This window comes from Chionomys nivalis, chromosome 7 (genome assembly GCF_950005125.1).
Source record: "Chionomys nivalis chromosome 7, mChiNiv1.1, whole genome shotgun sequence".
Lineage (NCBI taxonomy): Eukaryota > Metazoa > Chordata > Mammalia > Rodentia > Cricetidae > Chionomys > Chionomys nivalis.
Window position 1 is genome coordinate 95,717,059 of NC_080092.1, and position 16,270 is coordinate 95,733,328.

The 16,270-nt window shown below is 51.0% G+C and overlaps 2 protein-coding genes and 3 non-coding genes across 5 annotated transcripts; 3 read left to right on the plus strand and 2 right to left on the minus strand.

Annotated features, from left to right (window-relative positions):
- The first annotated feature begins 876 nt into the window (after nt 1–876).
- On the plus strand, nt 877–8,377 carry Mrpl58 (mitochondrial ribosomal protein L58). Its single transcript, XM_057774884.1, has 6 exons — nt 877–1,081; nt 3,572–3,608; nt 5,262–5,321; nt 5,827–5,909; nt 5,997–6,166; nt 6,367–8,377. The coding sequence occupies exons 1-6, from the start codon at nt 890–892 to the stop codon at nt 6,449–6,451; spliced, it is 627 nt and encodes a 208-aa protein (XP_057630867.1). The 5' UTR covers nt 877–889; the 3' UTR covers nt 6,452–8,377.
- A 370-nt stretch (nt 8,378–8,747) lies between these two features.
- Nucleotides 8,748–8,820, plus strand: Trnar-ccu (transfer RNA arginine (anticodon CCU)). Its single transcript has one exon. It is a non-coding gene; the product is annotated as a tRNA-Arg (tRNA).
- Nucleotides 8,821–9,033: 213 nt separating this feature from the next.
- On the minus strand, nt 9,034–9,106 carry Trnar-ccu (transfer RNA arginine (anticodon CCU)). The gene has a single exon. It is a non-coding gene; the product is annotated as a tRNA-Arg (tRNA).
- Nucleotides 9,107–9,474: 368 nt separating this feature from the next.
- Trnar-ucg (transfer RNA arginine (anticodon UCG)) lies at nt 9,475–9,547 on the plus strand. Its single transcript has one exon. It is a non-coding gene; the product is annotated as a tRNA-Arg (tRNA).
- A 1,905-nt stretch (nt 9,548–11,452) lies between these two features.
- Nucleotides 11,453–16,226, minus strand: Atp5pd (ATP synthase peripheral stalk subunit d). The gene is made up of 6 exons (XM_057775636.1): nt 16,098–16,226; nt 14,448–14,578; nt 13,925–14,021; nt 12,930–13,001; nt 11,792–11,854; nt 11,453–11,650 (listed from the first exon to the last, which is right to left on the minus strand). Exons 2-6 carry the CDS (start codon nt 14,567–14,569, stop codon nt 11,519–11,521), a joined length of 486 nt encoding a protein of 161 aa, XP_057631619.1. The 5' UTR covers nt 14,570–14,578; nt 16,098–16,226; the 3' UTR covers nt 11,453–11,518.
- Nucleotides 16,227–16,270: the final 44 nt, after the last annotated feature.

The following is a 16,270-nucleotide window of genomic DNA, read 5'->3' on the forward strand; positions in this document are numbered from 1 at the left end:
ACTAAAAACCACACACAGAAAGATTGCTTGATTATCTTTCTATATATCTGTCTATCTATCACTCTATCTGAAGCAGGCTAGGAATGTGGGGCACACACTGAGAAAGGGGGGACTAATCCAATGAACAGGTAAGACCATTCATTCATTCATTCATTCATTCATTTTGTTGAGACAGGGTTTCTCTGTGTATATTCCTGGTTGTCCTGGAATTTGTTCTGTAGACCAGGCTGGCCTCAAACTCTCCTGAGTGCTGGGATTAAAGGCGTGTGCCAACACTGCCTGGCAGTAGGTAAGATCTTATTGATGTGTTTGGTTGAGTTGTAGGTACAGGTGAAAAGAACAGATTCAAAAAGAGAAAGGGGTGTTTCTGGAGGCGTGGGATCCAGGGTTTGCTCATTTATTTATAATTTACTTATTATTACTATTATCTATTATTAGTAGCAGTATCATTGTTATTGCTATTTTTGTTTTTTTCTGGGTATTGTCGGCAGTCCTGGAACTTGCTCCGTAGACCAGGCTGGTCTCGAATTCATAGAGATCCGCCTGCCTCTGCCTCCCGAGTGCTGGGATTAAAGGCCTGCGCCACCACCGCCCAACTATTTGTTATTTTCATGGCAGGGGCTCACTATGTAACTAGATTAGAACAGAATCTGCCTTAGCCTTGAGTGCAGTGATGAGACTGCCAGCGAGCACCACCACGCCAGACAGATACGGGAGTCTTTAGGTGGTCGCAGTTGGCCAGTCAACCTCGGCCAGATGCCAGCTGGCTCCCTGCCACAACACCTAAGCGGCCAACCCGGAGCGCGGAAAAACCAGGCGGAACTCAAGGCGCGAGCGCAGCGCCAGCTCGCGGACCACGGGGAGAGCGCACCGGAAGCGGTCCTGAGAAATGAACATGGCGGCCGCCTGCGGCCTCCGCTGGGGCCTGAGCCGAGCTGGAACCTTGTTGCTCCCGCCGCCTGCGCGCTGTGTTCGCCGGGCTCTGCACAGACAGGTATTCGGCACCGAATTCCAGAGCATCTACAGCCTGGACAAGCTCTACCCCGAGTCCAAGGGCGTGGATACGGCCTGGAAGGTCCCGGTGAGCCGAGAAAGGCGGGACGGAAAGGGCGGGTCCTCTCGCTGCTAGGTGACGCCAGGAAGCCGGGCGGCGTGGAAGGTTTTGGTTGCTGCGGGAGGAATTGGCCGTCCTAGCAACCGGGGGAGGGGGGGAGCTGGGGACGGGGAGGGGCGGCTAGGACTTTAGGGTGTGGTTGCCGCCCTCGTGCTTCGGTAGTGCAGCCCGGGAGAGAGCCTGCCACCATCACCTCTTCCAAGATCACCAGCTTTCCCACGTTTGTTTCCCGGTCTTCAGGCCCACATTCTATGGGAAAGGTGAATTATGGCCCTTCAAAGTGGACAATAAAAGCTGAGGTCCGCAAGCTGTATCGTTACTCAGTCTTTTGCCCCTAGTAACGTGAAGAAGCCAGAGACAAGGTTTGTTTGTTCCTTCAGGATGCATATTTAGCCTGCTGTGTGTAGATACACTTCCCTGGGCTAGAGCAGGAGAGAGGGAACCTACTGAGCTGCACCTATAGGATTGAGAGAGCATCCAGTATTTTCGTTCATTCATTCACTCACACTTCGTTTGGCAGACTTCTCTCTCATAATAAACCCAAGTAACACCGACTATGAGTCTTTAGAGAAAGTAAGACCCAGAAGGAAGAAGTAGAGCTAGAGATGCGGTTGCAGGTTTGTTGTGAGTTTGCTTTGACAAAGGATCTCATGTAACTAGGCTGGCCTCAAACTCGCTACCTAGTTAAGGGTAGCCTTGAACTCCTGATCTCTCCACCTTCATCTTCCAGATGAAAAGATTACTGACTTGTGTCACTATACTGGGCCTGTTTGTTTTGAGAAAGGCTCTTTAAAAGCCCTGGCTGGGCTCTTAATTTGCAGTGGTCCTCCTGCCTCTGTTTCTCAAGATGATGAGGTGATAGGCTTGCAGCACCCAACCCAGCTGAGAGTTGCAGTTTTAGGTAGAGTGGTCTGGGAAAGCCAGGCCTGGAAGAAGTGGAGCCTTGTGGCCTACATCTGTAATCCCAGCACTTGGGAGGCAGGAAAATCGCAAGTTCAAGGCCAGCCTGGACCATGTAAGACCCTGTCACAGACAGAGAACCAGAAGAAGGAAAACGTGAGGATACTGGGGCGATGAGAGTCTCGAGCAGCGTGGTCAGCAAGGTCAACCACTTCAGGACAGTGGTATGCTGGACAAGTGTGGCTAAGCAGGGCAAGCCAATGACGGGAAGCCAAAGAGGAGAGAGGTAGGTGGAGGCCAGGAAGGGGAGTGATACATATTTTACAAGATTGGCTGTTACAGAATGTTTCATGCAATAACCTGGAGAATGGCAAGAGCTGGGAGGTGAGTTCAAAGATTGCAGTAATATAGGCAAGAAAGGATACATGGGGTGGAAGCAGTAGGAATCCTGCAGACGGTCATATCCTAGGCATACAGGGAAGGGATTCACTACTGGATTGGCTAACAAGTGAGAGCATACTGGGTATGTGGAACTGTAGCTGAGCAAAGAGGTTTTCTTGAACCCAAAAGTTGGGAGTCACCAACATAGGTGACATTTTCATCGGCTTAGAAGGATGCAGTGTTTCGGGGAGGGAGAAGAAAGCTTTCGATGGCTCATCAGAGTTTCAGCCACCGCTGAGAGCTGGTAAAGGAAGGTGAGGAAGAGACATAAAGAGTCAAGAAGAAAACCTGGGGCACGGGGGATTTACCAGAGTGGAAAAGTGAGCAGACATGAGGATTCCACCCTGCCCCCATTCTGAAGCTCAGACAAGTGAAGGCATTGAAGCAGGTGCAGATAAGGATGTTCTGGGTTTGGAGGCCAAGACAGCCTTTGGAGATGGCCCTTGTGGTCCAGAGGATTTAAGGTTGGAGGGCATTGCTGCTGGATGAAGAGCTGGGGGAGGAGAAGGCCTGACAGGAATAACTCAGTTTGACTCGAGCCCTCCAGGTTTATGAACCAGGATATGCCCAAGACACAGTGCCTCTGGTGCCTGCTTCCTGTGGCATCAGAAGGAGCAGGGTGGCACACTAGGATTGTTGCTCCAGGTTGGCAGAGGGTGTTGTTGTTTAGTGTCCCTCGTGTATGTGTTCTTAGCCTTGTCTCAGCCACTCCATTCCTTTCCCCATGAGCCAGGCTGCTGGTAGTGCCCAGCAATAGCTTAAGCCGCGGCAGAGGCGGCTGGAAGCATGCGCCCATCTTCCTGGAGGAGCACTGCAGAGGTAGTGCCTGAGTTGGGGATGGTTTGCTGGCATGATTTTGTTGGAGGCCCCAAAACAATAATGCATAACTTCTTAAAAAGTGCTTGTTGCATTGATTTTATTGTTTGTGTGGGTGTGCACACGCAGGTCGTCAGGCTTGACGTTTAGGAAGTGCTTTTACCCACTGAGCACCTTTTCAGCCTCAAATATATAACATTCGGCTTATAGCTTTACACTATTTTTTTTTCTGTCTTGGACCAGTTAGGAGTGGGCTGGCAGGTGACTCCTTCCTTTGACACTGTGTGTGTTATATTGCAGGAGCGTGCGAAACAAGCCAGCAGTGACATCCCTCTAGGTGAGTAATGTTTTTGAAAATGAGTCCTTTCAGGCGAGGGGCTACCTCATGGTCGAGAGAGCATTTGCCTAGCGTGAGATAGGCCTGGGTCTGTCCCAGCGTGAGATAGGCCTGGGTCTGTCCCAGCGTAAGATAGGCCTGGGTCTGTCCTATGCACCACACACACAAAGCCGATTACCACATTTCTCACGTTCCTTGTAGATCTCACCAGACAGGTGGAAGACAGTAGAGAGACCAACGGTGGGGGCGGAAGGACCCTTTGCAGCATAGCTTAGACTAGCAAGCGAATGATGGCTCAGCCATGCATGTAGACTGTGTGGTCTGGCCACATATGAAGAGCTCTGGATGTGCTTGTGATTTGGAGCTGTCTTTGTGGGGTAGGAGTTGAGTGCTATGGGAAGAAGGAAGGTAGAGAGTGGGAGCCAGGGAAGTGCCTCATCACAGTCCCTGGGAAGACAGGCATTCTGCTCAGTGGACAGTTGTTATGTCTCCTGGCCTCCCGAGGTCTGGAGGCTCATGCGGAATTGTTTGAACAGGCTTAGCTGCAGCCAGCATGACCCACCTGTCCTATATGCAGGCTTACTGGGCTCTACAGTGCAGCCATTCCCTTGCAGTTCCAGGCGCCTTTGTTACTGAGTCAGAACAAGATTTAACTGACTTTTCCAATGGAGGGAGACCTGGGAGGTGGTCTCAAGATGGGACTCTGTTCCCTGCCACTGTGTCACCACCTCAACGCCCACACTGCTGGGGTTTACCAGCTGGTCTTCTCAGTTGGCTTCTTCTCCATCTCACTTACCCAGACACTATGAAAGCCTTTGCACGAGTTATAGAAATGGGAAGAAGGAACCTTCCGGTTTAAAAATAGGCAAGATGTGCGGTGGTGGCACACAACCTTTAGTCCCAGCACTTGTGGGACAAAGGCAGGCAAATCCTGTGAATTTGGGGCCAGCCTGGTCTACAGAGTGAGTTCAAGATAGCCAGGGCTACACAGAGAAACCCTGTGTAGGACTTCACCAAGACCACATGTAGGTAGTGGGCACACTGCCTTTTAGGGTGGAAGCTCCCGAACTGAAGATCGGGTTCTTCTGCAGGCTCTCACCCATCCGGCACACAGTTTCTACCCAGCCCATGAGCTGGGCTCTGAGAACACAGTCAGAAACAGTACTCTCTTGTCCCTGTCTGGTTGTGTAGTCTCAACTGTAGGCCTCAAACTCCACATTCTCTTCCCTCAGCCTCCTAAGCAGGCATTACAAGAAATGCGCCATCCTGCCCACCCCATCCTGCCTACCCCGTCGTGTCCTTTCGAGCTTCTAGCCCGTCATGATTCCATATCCGCCACTCCTCGAACTGTGTGAAGCTAAATCTGTCCTTAGCTTGAGGCACTGAAAGAGTGTCTCTAAAACAAGCAAACGAAACAAGGATTTGGTAGAATGTGCTAGACTTGGGTCATAATTTACTTCCTCCACTATCTGGGAGCCTCAGGAAAGTCAGTTGTCTTGATTTTAGTTTTGACATCTTTGGATGTTGTCCAGCTTTACTGGTGTGTGTGTGTGCGTGCATGCGTGGCGGGGGTATAATAGTCACATTGACTAAATTAGCACTCTACATGTCCAGCCATGGGGGACCCTCATGTATGTATTCTTCTGTTTGCAGATCGATTGAGCATATCTTACTGCCGGAGTAGCGGTCCTGGAGGGCAGAATGTTAACAAAGGTACAGGCCCAGCAGGAGCGGGGTGTGAGAGGGAACTCTGCACTCACATTCCTCTGGAATAAAGGGTTTTCTGCAGCAGCACACACACCTCCCGCTTATAATAATCCTTTTGAGCCTTCTGAATGTGGCCGATTGTCTGGCGCTCACTGTAGGTTGCTAAGGCTAGGATTGGCTTTTGAGGATAAACAAAGAGAACTCCAGCATGAGCTGGCAGCCTGCTTGAATCCACAAAGAACACGTTTCCTTTGCTCTGTGAAACCCATCCCCTGCTCTTTTCAGAGTCCTGTAAGATTTGTGAGAAACCCAGGACATTTGGATACCACAAGTCTAGTTTTGTCCCAGAAAGATTAGCCTTGTAGGCTTGTTCCGTGGCTAGCTTTAACACAGGCTAGAATGTCCTGGCTAGATATTTGTCTGCGCTTGGCTTCAGGACTCTCCCTGAAGGCCTGGGTACTATGGCTTCTGAAGAGTCTCATGGTCCCTGCTCCTTCCACCCCATCCACAGTGAATTCCAAGGCTGAAGTCAGGTTTCACTTGGCCAGTGCAGACTGGATCGCCGAGCCTGTGCGCCAGAAGATTGCTCTCAAGGTACTCGCCCCTTTCTGCCCCTGTAGATCCCAGGGTGGGGACAGGCTTATGGGTCTTTGTGGTGGTCCTCATTTTCCTCCTTGGCAGCATAAAAACAAGATCAACAAGGCAGGAGAGCTGGTACTTACCTCCGAGATCAGTCGCTACCAGTTCCGGAATCTGGCGGAGTGCCTACAGAAAATTCGAGACATGATTGCTGAGGCCAGCCAAATGCCCAAGGAGCCCTCCAAAGAAGACGCTCAGCTCCAGAGACTCAGGTACAGATAGGCAGGTGAGAGGAGGCAGGGGAGATGGAGTTCAGGAGCTCCCAGCATGGCAGTGGGGAAGCTGTGGAGAGGAGCAAGGTGCCAACCCAGGCCCAGCTGCACATCTGGCTCCTGCTGCCTGGGCCCTCAGCTTCCAGCCTTGAAAAGCCCTGATTGCACATCTGGGCCTCATTGCCGTCTTTTGTTTTCAGGATAGAAAAGATGAATCGGGAAAGACTGCGACAGAAAAGAATCAACTCTTCCATAAAGACGAGCAGGAGGGTGGCTATGGACTGAAGTCACCCCACGCTGCCCGCAGAGACGAGTGTCTTGCTGCTCTGCAGGGCTGCCACTCCAGGGGAGACTTCTCGCTAACTGGAGCCTGGCCGGAGCGTTGCTTAGGAGGGACGGCTACAGGGCATCCAGGCAGCTCACCCGGTTGCCCTCCTCGTGTATTTCTGGCTGCAATAAACTTCTAAGCACAGGAACCTCGCCTCTCAGAGCTTTGCAGTAGGGCTCCAGCCTCTCAGCCTGGACCCTCACAGTTGCTGCCTAGAACTGGGCCAGCATCTGGGGCAGCAGAGGAGTGTGGACTGGCCCTTGAGCAAACAGCCAGAAGGGCCAGGATACCTGAGCTGGCCTTTGAACTGGACCCTCAAAACCACAAACTGAACACAGTGGGCAGCAAGGAAGCCAGAGATGCTAAATGGCAGGTTGTGCAGGAGACTTGGGAGGTGCACCTGGCAGGAAGACATGTAAGAGTGTCAAAATCCATTGCGCTACATCCCCAGGCCAGAAGTTTGGGTTTACTGTTTACGTGCTGAGTGGGTGGGCATTTGTGTGTCACGTGTAGTGAGGGGTTGGAGAGCAGCTTGCAGTCACCTCTCTCCTGGCACGGGCTGGAACTTCACCTGCCAAGCCATCTGGCTGGCCCTGACTTTAGTTATTGTTATGAGAGAGGCATGTCTGCTGGTCAGAGGACGGCTTGTGGAAGTCGGTTCTCTTCCTCCACCACGTGGGTCCCAGGGGCCAATTGGGCTTGGCCACAGCGCTGTTCTTGCTGAACCATCTCACCAGCCCCTGCTGGTGTTTTTTATGCCTCCCCCCACCAATGTATTTATTTTTTAAAAGCAAGAATAAAGGCCAGAGTGGCTCAGCAAAGCAAGGCGCCTGCTTCCAAGACTGCCATGCGTTTGATCCCTGGAGCCCACGTGGTGGAGGAGAGAACTGACTCATGAGAGTTGGCTTCTGGCCTCACAAGCTCAGTGACGCAGCCATGCACACACAAATATAACTTAATTTTTAAAAATCAGATAAGTGCTGCCCTGGTCAAATTTTCCAGAGACAAACCAAAATTTGGATTCCATATTAGCTTGAAAATTGAGCATCGTTAGTGTCAGGCAGACATCACTCATCTACAGGAGGTAAAATGTCGTGCTGGGCTGCAAGGAAATTCTCTACATTTGGTTTATTCCTCTGCCATCATTTTATTCTGCTCCAGGGCTCTGGCATGCAAGAGAATCCATGCCTAAAATTTAATACCTCCAAGTGGATATGAGCTGTCTCTGGGCTTGGGTGCGGTTTTAACAATTCTGTTACTCATCTTGTTGCTAGCTCCCTGGGTCATGGCTGACCAGTGTCTCCATCATCGCTGCTTCCTTCCACGGCCATGATTTCTGTTTCTTCCCATCTCCACATTGTTCCAAATGCTTTCAAACTTGAGTGTCGTCAAGCTTTAGCTCTAAGGATGTTGGGGTCGTTCGCCCCACTCCCTCAACCCCAATCCCCAGTTGCAGCCTTTAGAAAAGTCAGCGTTAAGAAACAGACCAGAGAATCGTTAGGATTAACTACGGGAGCAATTGTTCCACACGGATAAGTCATTAAACAAATTCTTCCTGTGCTCAGTTACACAGTTAAACATACGTATCTCTTTTCACGTCTCAGCCCTTTCCCAGAACCTCAACACCCACTATGAAGCCATTGCTATGCAGCTCCTGAATTAAACTATACTTCCCAGAATGCTCTGCGCCTCCTTTCCCTCGAGGCTTTTTGGTTTTTAAAGTGTATTTTAATATTACAACACTAAGATCTCCCCCTCTCTCCTTGTCTCTAACTCCCTCTCTTCCTCCCGCCCCTCCTTTGACTAATGCCCGCCCTCTCCGTGCGTCATATATTCGCAAAGAATATGCGTTGTGTATAAATGTTTCCATCGTTATGGAAGGATCGGGAAGTTTTTCAGTGTTTATGTTTTGATATTGTCAATATTGTGACTGATACTTATTTCTCATCCTTTGTGAACTCACTGTCAGTTATTTAGTGGTGTAATAAAGGACAAAATAGCCGGGGTGGTGAGGTCGTGGGTGGAATTAGCGCCCTGGAAACTTCCACTCCTTCCCGGTCCGAGTGTGCGGGTGACGTCGAGGCGCTTCCTAGGCCTTTCCCTGCGCGCTCGGCGCTGGCCCAGCTCGGGCGTTGTGTTCTCTTCCCAGCCACTCCCAAGGGCGACAGCCAAAGAACGTGTTTAAAGAAGAGCACGGACACGGGCCTGTGCCCGCCCATTAGTACGGAAAAAGCAACGACCACGTGTCACTGGGCCCCAGTGGCCTAATGGATAAGGCACTGGCCTCCTAAGCCAGGGATTGTGGGTTCGAGTCCCACCTGGGGTAAAGGTCGCACGTCCTGCTTGTTTTTTTGAACCCTCAGTTCAGAGAAATGGAAAAATTCAAAAATGACGCGCATGCTCAGGAAGCAGCGTCCGCGAAACCTTACAGAGATCTCACACGGAATCAAGCAAATAAATGACAGCAGGCTTCGTGAAAGACCCAATGCAGCAAGTCGCGCAGGTGCATGCACGACGTTCTCCAAAACTAGTGAGGCACCACCCCAGGTGGGACTCGAACCCACAATCCCTGGCTTAGGAGGCCAGTGCCTTATCCATTAGGCCACTGGGGCGCGATAAAAAGCAGTGTTCACGTGGTCCGTGATAGCGCGGCGCGCTGACGTGGCCGCCCTTAACCCGGAACAATGACTGAACGCCTTGGCTCGGAGTTCTCACCGGGCTGAGAGAAAAGCCGGGCGACGACGCTTTGCGTCGCTAAGCGCTGCGAGACGGGAGAGCTGCAGCTCAGCCCGTACCGGAAAGGATTCGAATGGCCCGAAGTCAGAAGAACTATCCGCCAGGTCATACTTCCGCGCTGCCCAGCGGCCCGCATGATGCCCCACAGAAGTGACAGATGCCAGAGCCATCCGCTGTCGGACTGACGCAGCGGATCTTCGTCTTCATCAAATAATACGTTCTAGTGAAGGCGCTAGTATGGTGAGACCGCGTGGCCTAATGGATAAGGCGTCTGACTTCGGATCAGAAGATTGAGGGTTCGAGTCCCTTCGTGGTCGAACTGTTTTCATCCCTACATTGGTCCCTTAATCAAATGAGGTTTAAGTCGTTCCTTGTTTTAAACAGAGAAAGGTTTCCAGACACCCCACGAAGTTCCTGCATCCTAACGTGTAACTCCTTGCAGGCCAGGAATTTTGGGTTCAGAGACTCAGCTGATGTGATGTTTCCTGTTGTTTCTTTTTAAATTTAATTTTGTGATCGGGCAGTGGTGGGGCATTTCTAGCACTTGGGAGCCAGAGGCAGACGGATCTCTGAGTTCGAGGCCAACCTGGTCTATATAGTGAGTTCCAGGACAACCAGGACTACAGAGAAACCCTGTCACAAAAAACAAAACTTTGTGTTCTGTCGTTTGCTAGATTCAAACTTGCAGTCCACCCACCTTGGCCTCCTAAGGGCTAGAACTGTGGGCATGCACATGTCCTGTGTGAAGGTTTAAATTACTCATGTGTGTTAGTATGTTTGCATATATGTAACTATTTAATGTTCACCGTGGGAAATGTCCTCCTGCGGCAGAGGTGCTCCAGCGAGAGAATACAGCCTTTGATGCCTTCCAGACAGGTCGGGGACCCAGAGCAGAGCAGAGTAGCTCTCACACCTGGCACGCCCCAGTCCTTCCACACAGCTCTCCCAACCTTTACCGTCAGGGAGGGGAGGGGTGGATCGGGGTTGGAGTAGACCACAGAAAGCCCTGCTGCGACAAGAAGGCGGGAAGGTGTCACCAGGGGCCAGGCAAAAGCACGGCTCGGGAAGGCTAGTTAGCAAAGGTCTGTTTTGTAACTGAAGAGTTGTTTCCTTCGCAGATACATCAATGCAGTGGCCTCACTTTCCTGCTTGCGTTCCCTTGGCAAAACCGGCCTCAAACTCACAGAAATCCACCTCTCTGCCTCCCCAGTGCTAGGATTAGCGTGCACCCTCCTCACACAAGGCTGTTGCCTTGTTCCCTTTTGGTTTTCTCTATATAGCCCTGGTTGCCCTGGGACTCGCTCCACAGACCAGAGTGGCCTCAAACTCAAATCGTCCTGCCTCTGCCTCCTGAGTGCTAGCATTAAAGGCGCGGGCCGCTATGGCCCAGCTCTTTTGTTGTTTCTTTTACAGTAATTTCTAGACTTCTGAGGCAAGGCTGTTTAAGGTGGCGCACGCCTTTAATCCCAGCACTTGGGAGGCAGAGGCAGGCGGATCTCTGTGAATTCGAGACCAGCCTGGTCTACAAGAGCTAGTTCCAGGACAGGCTCCAAAACCACAGAGAAACCCTGTCTCGAAAAACCAAAAAAAAAAAAAAAAAAGAATCTGAAGAAACAATACAAAGTCTTCTAAGATGGATTATCCTCAAATGTGGATGGAAGGTAGCAGAGAGGTCTGTTGGCATGGCCTTTAATGTCCGGAACAGAATACCACATCAAGTCACCCCTACATTACGGGACTGGCAGCCCACTTGATCCTCAGCCAGTCACTGCTGCCTAACTGAAGCACCTGTATCCTGCCCTGTGCATGTGAACCCTCTGTGGCCATGCTGTCCCTACAGATGAGATGGGGTGCTTGGGTATCTAGAAACTTCCCGGGCTCCTCATTAATTCTCATTACAGCCCTGATGCCTGTGATTCCAGCAGAACCCCCAAGGCAGCTCAGCACTGGGCACTAGGCACAGGCCCTACTTCAGGGCTGTCTCCTCCAACCACCTAAACTTTTTTTTCCATTTTGTTTGTGTACGATTTAGGGGCCAGGACGCACATGCAGAGGCTGTCCTCACCATAGTGTGGTCATGGGCTCTGCTGTTCAATTGCAGCAGCCGTGAGGCCACAGTAACTGGTTCCCCAGGCTGCCCCTGGATGACTAGTTCACAGAACAAAGTGCTTCCGGTGGGGCCACCTCAGAAGAGTTCACCTACTGAAAGATGACACCCCGCGCTATGTAAATGCTTTATTTTAATGTCCAGAGTCTGGAATGAAGGGCTGGCTCCCTCCTGGCCTGTTTCACAGGTTCTCGATGGGCTGATGAGGCCAGTACGGGTACTTCTTCTTGTCCAGCTTGGTTTCCGGGAAGATCTCATTCAAGTCATCAATGGTCATCTGATCAAAGGGGATGATGTTCTTCATCTTCTCCAGCTACAAAGAGCAGAAGTCAGTCAGCTAGAGAAAACAGGCAAGGCCACCAAGAGCAAAACAAGAATCCAAGGAAGGGCAGTGACACAGGGTGACACAGGGTGCCAGAGACGACCTGCGACAGAGGCTGTGGCTCATCCTCACCTGTTTCTCATACTCCTGGATCCTGACCTGGGACTCAGACACAAACACAGCACAGTTCTTCACCTGTAAGAGAAAGGAGCAACTGTCCTGAAACCAAACAGTATCCTGACCCGAGGTGCAAGCAGCTCCGGCCTGCTCCTTTCCCACTGCCGTCTAAGAGCGCACTGACCTAGAGTGCTTCTGAAGGGGGCGAACCACAGCTTCCCAACACCCACAAAGCGGCCAGGCAGGAAAACAGCTTAGGACTGGTCACGGGATAGTTGGGGCAAGTCACATGACCCTAGGGCCAGGTCCGATGTTGACCTGAGGTATTTTCAGGCACACAGGTATATGCTGAATGGATTTCTTGTAAAACTGATGTCCTGCTTGTGACAGATGTGTTGGCCGTAAACTGGCGCCGAGACGCAAGTACTACGGTTCTTCCAGCAGGCTGTGTATTCACAGACTCAAAACCAGCGACACGCCTGTTAACTCACCCCAGCTCTCCCCAAGTACCTCTCTTCTCAGGCCTTCTGTCACTAAAGATTTGTTGCATTTTCTAGAGATTTATAAAGACAGAGCTTCACTGTGTGGCTCTGGTTGGCCTCCAACTCTTGAGATCTACCTGCCTCTGCCCTCTGAGGGCTGGGTATGAAGGTGTGCACCTCCAGACCCAGGCTCATTGTCTTAGATTCATTCATGTTGCTGCAATTTTTTTGTTTTGTTTTTCTGTTTTCTTTGAGACATGGTTTCTCTATGTAGCTTTGGAGCCTGTCCTGGAACTCCGCTGTAGACCAGGCTGGCCTCAAACTCACAGAGATTTGCCTGGCTCTGACTCCCGAGTGCCGGGATTAAAGGTGTGCGCCACCATCGCCCAGCTGCAACCATTCCTCTTGATTCCTACCACACTGTGACAAATTAATTCACCGTCTACCCTCCCCACTAATGAAAGTAGTAACTAAGAAGCTCCAGAATCTGGTCATAGCTGTGCACGTCTATAATCCCCGCACTTGGAAGGATGACGCAGGAGGATCACCAAGACTGTGAGGCCAACCAAGGCCACCCAGTGAAACCTTACAAAAAACAAGAAAATTTTGGAGGGAAAAAACAAACAAACATACAAAGACAGAAAAAGGAAAACAACGTGCCCGCTGCTTACATCCTCCTTCTCCTCGCTGTCCACCAGGGCTGTGTACTTATCCTCGGGCACCGGGATCTTCAAGGCATTATACTACAAACAAGAACAAAGCAGTCACCCTCGCACCAAGAGCCCACAGGCCTGGAAGCCTCTCCTCCTTACAGACCATATGAAAACACCCATCCCTTCCAAGCTCTGGCACTGTGGTGGAAAGGGGTTGGACGGTCTCCCCAGCACTGTCACTAGTCACCCAGAAAAACCTTCCATGTCTCCTATCACAAGTGCTGGTTCCTCCTCTAAAAGCATCACTGGACTGAGAGCAGCCACTTAGCACCTTGCGGCCTTAGAAATTTTCTTCACACAAAACCCAAGGGCTGACTGGCGGGAATGTCTGCGTTATGAAAGTAGACATGGTCGTTAGCAGAATGTCTAGTGTTACAGCCCTGGCAGTGTATGCTACACTACATACAGCAGGCCTTCTAGAAGCATCTTCAAATGAATAAGCAAATGAACTTCAGATTTTGACATTTAATGTGTAAGCATCAAAAGAAGACAGATCACTGATGGGGCTGAGAAGATGGCCCGGAGGTTAAGTGCACTGGCTGCTCTTCCAAGGGACCCAGGTTTAATTCTCAGCACCCATATAGGAACTCACAACAGTCTGTGATTCCAGCTCCAGAGGACCTGATGTCCTCATCAAGCTTCTGGTATCAGGCATGCGCCCAGAAATATATGCGGGCAAACCCCAAACACACGAAACTAATTCTTTTAAGAGGAGAGAGCGACAGAAGGGCCAGGAAGTGAAAGAAGCTTATGAAAAGGAGGCAGGTAAGAGACTAAAAGGGAACTTGAGAAGGGCTAGCCTAGCCCTGGCAGCCCTCTAGTTCCCAGGAGCAAGGCTACCCTATCCTGCTGAGTGACTGGACCCTAATACTCTACAGAGCTTTGCCCACACCCACTTTCCCCCACCCACAGGCCTCTGACCAATCAGAGCGTTAAGTTATCTGAAGGCTCACCTTCTTTTCAAAATCATCCACCAAGCCAGCCTTGGCCACATTGGCCTTGTAATAAGCCCAGTCGATCGCTGGTGGTTTTTCAGACAGACTCGCCAACCTGCTCATACAGAAAAGTAAAAGTCAGGACACATCCACAAGCAACAGACACGACTCACGCAACAATCTCCCTCGTCCTTATCTGGAGTTTCAGCACACTTTTCTCTGAAAAGCCACCCCAAAAATGACACCACAGATCATGTCAATTTCTTTATTCGGTAAGACGATTAGAGGTTGTGCTGGCAAGACGGCTGGGTGGGTTTCAGCACTCAGCTGCTAAACTTGAGGACGTGTGGTCAATACCTGGGACTCACACGGTGGAGAAGGCAGAGGGCCAACATCCACACGTTTTCCTGTCATGCACGTGTGCCCCATGGCACACCAAGTGGCAGGTGTGCGCTCACATACATGACACATGCAACAGATGTCAGAACACTGCTTCTCGGTGCAGTGACAGTATAGGGGGCGTCTCTCACAACACACTGACCTGGTGTGGAGGGTCTCGTTCCAGGACTTCAGGGAGTTTGCAATTGCCTTTTGGTTTCGGGGTATGATCTCCACAAAAGACACCCAGTCAATGGTTTTTAGAGCAAGTTTACGCCCGGCCATCTTGGGATCCTAGAGAACAGAACAGGTCCAATTGAACGGTGCCTTTGGAGAACCCGGAGCAGAGCATTCCAGGGAAACACAAGCCTCTAAGAGACAGATAAGCATCATTTAAGCATTTGGTGGCCTACACAAGAGCTAAAGAAGTTAGGACTTGTGGATCAGTTGTCAGAATGCTTGCTGAGCACGGACAAAGCCCTGGGTTCCACCTCCAGCACCTCATAGGTTCAGAGTCATCCTTGGTTACACAGTGAGTTCAAGGCCACCCTGGGATACAGGATAGCCTGCCTCGATAAATCATAAACGGGCAGCTGAGTTTCTCAGTTCAGGCTGGAAACACAGAATATAAACATGTTTTCTCCTAGACGGCGACCATTCCTCTATCCCAACCCTTTGCCCTTCCCAGTTCTACTTTTTGCTCTCCATGTGTCTTTGCAAACATTGCTGAAGGACATCTATATGCCAAAGTTAACTAACAATTGTGATTGAGCCACTGATTCTCCACCAAACAGACATCTGACAGAGAAAATTGGACAAAGCTTCAAAAAGAGCAGACAAAACCTGGGGGAAAGAGCTGTTAAAATATAATGTGAAACTGTGAGCATCGGTTTGCCCGAGTTTTACACAGACGTCAGGGGCTCGCAACCCTACCATACACTCAAACCTTCATATTCGTGTCATACTGCCCACAGCACACACGCCTTGCCTTTTCAGAGGCATTTTTACACAAATGACAGTGAGAGAAGTGACTGCAGCTGTCTTTAAACCAAAACAAGACAAAATACAGGAAATCACTACAATCAGAGGGCTGTGAAGTGGAAACCGTGTGTACAAGCTGAGTGGATTCCAGGCGATGTGGGGGATACCTTAACGATCAAAGTTGTCAAATGCCAGTCCCCTCCCTCCCTCCTATAACATCTTCCGTCTCTAGGAGGAGGGAGGTTAAGGCAGCTGTCAGGTGAACTGAAGATGGCAGAGAACGCATGTGTTTTCCTAGGCACGAGGGGACCGCAAGAGCAGACTTTATTGTCCGGTTAATCTCTTGCGCCTAGAACAGATCATGAGAGTAGGGAATGACCTGTGGCTATTCGACCAGCCGGCAAACGAACTTGAGAAACCTCAGTATTAGCCACACTGGCATTGTAGAACACGCCACGAACACGCCACAGGGAGGGGAGGACGTAGCTGCAGCCTACCAGGTGTCCTGCCCCTTCAGAAAGCATTCGCTATGGCTATGGGATGGTTCCCTAGCCCATAAACTACCCTCCTGAGTTCGCCACAGTGTGAGACACGGTTTGGGGCAACATCTAAATCAATGGTGATTGGCCAAGTCATAGCCAGGCCCCTGACTCGCCCTGCAGCGAAGGTGAGCAGGGCAAAGCAGTGACCTCGGGCGCTTGGCCCGCAGGAGGGACAGCTCGAAGGCCCGACGTCCTCCGCGGAGGTAGAACGAGCGTCAGAGCGAGGTCTGGAAGCAGCTAAGGCAGGAATGCCCGTGGAGATCAGACCCAATACCGCGAACCCAACTCACCTTCACCGACCCCGGCGGTGCGCCGTCTCCAGCAGCAAGGGACGGAAGTGGATCGCCGGAAGTTCTCCCTTCGGCGAATCCGAAAGCGCCATGGACGGGCCTTGTCTTACACGTTAGCCAATGAGCACGCAGTCAGGTTGAGGAAGTCCCGCCCATAAAGGCGGGCGCAGCGC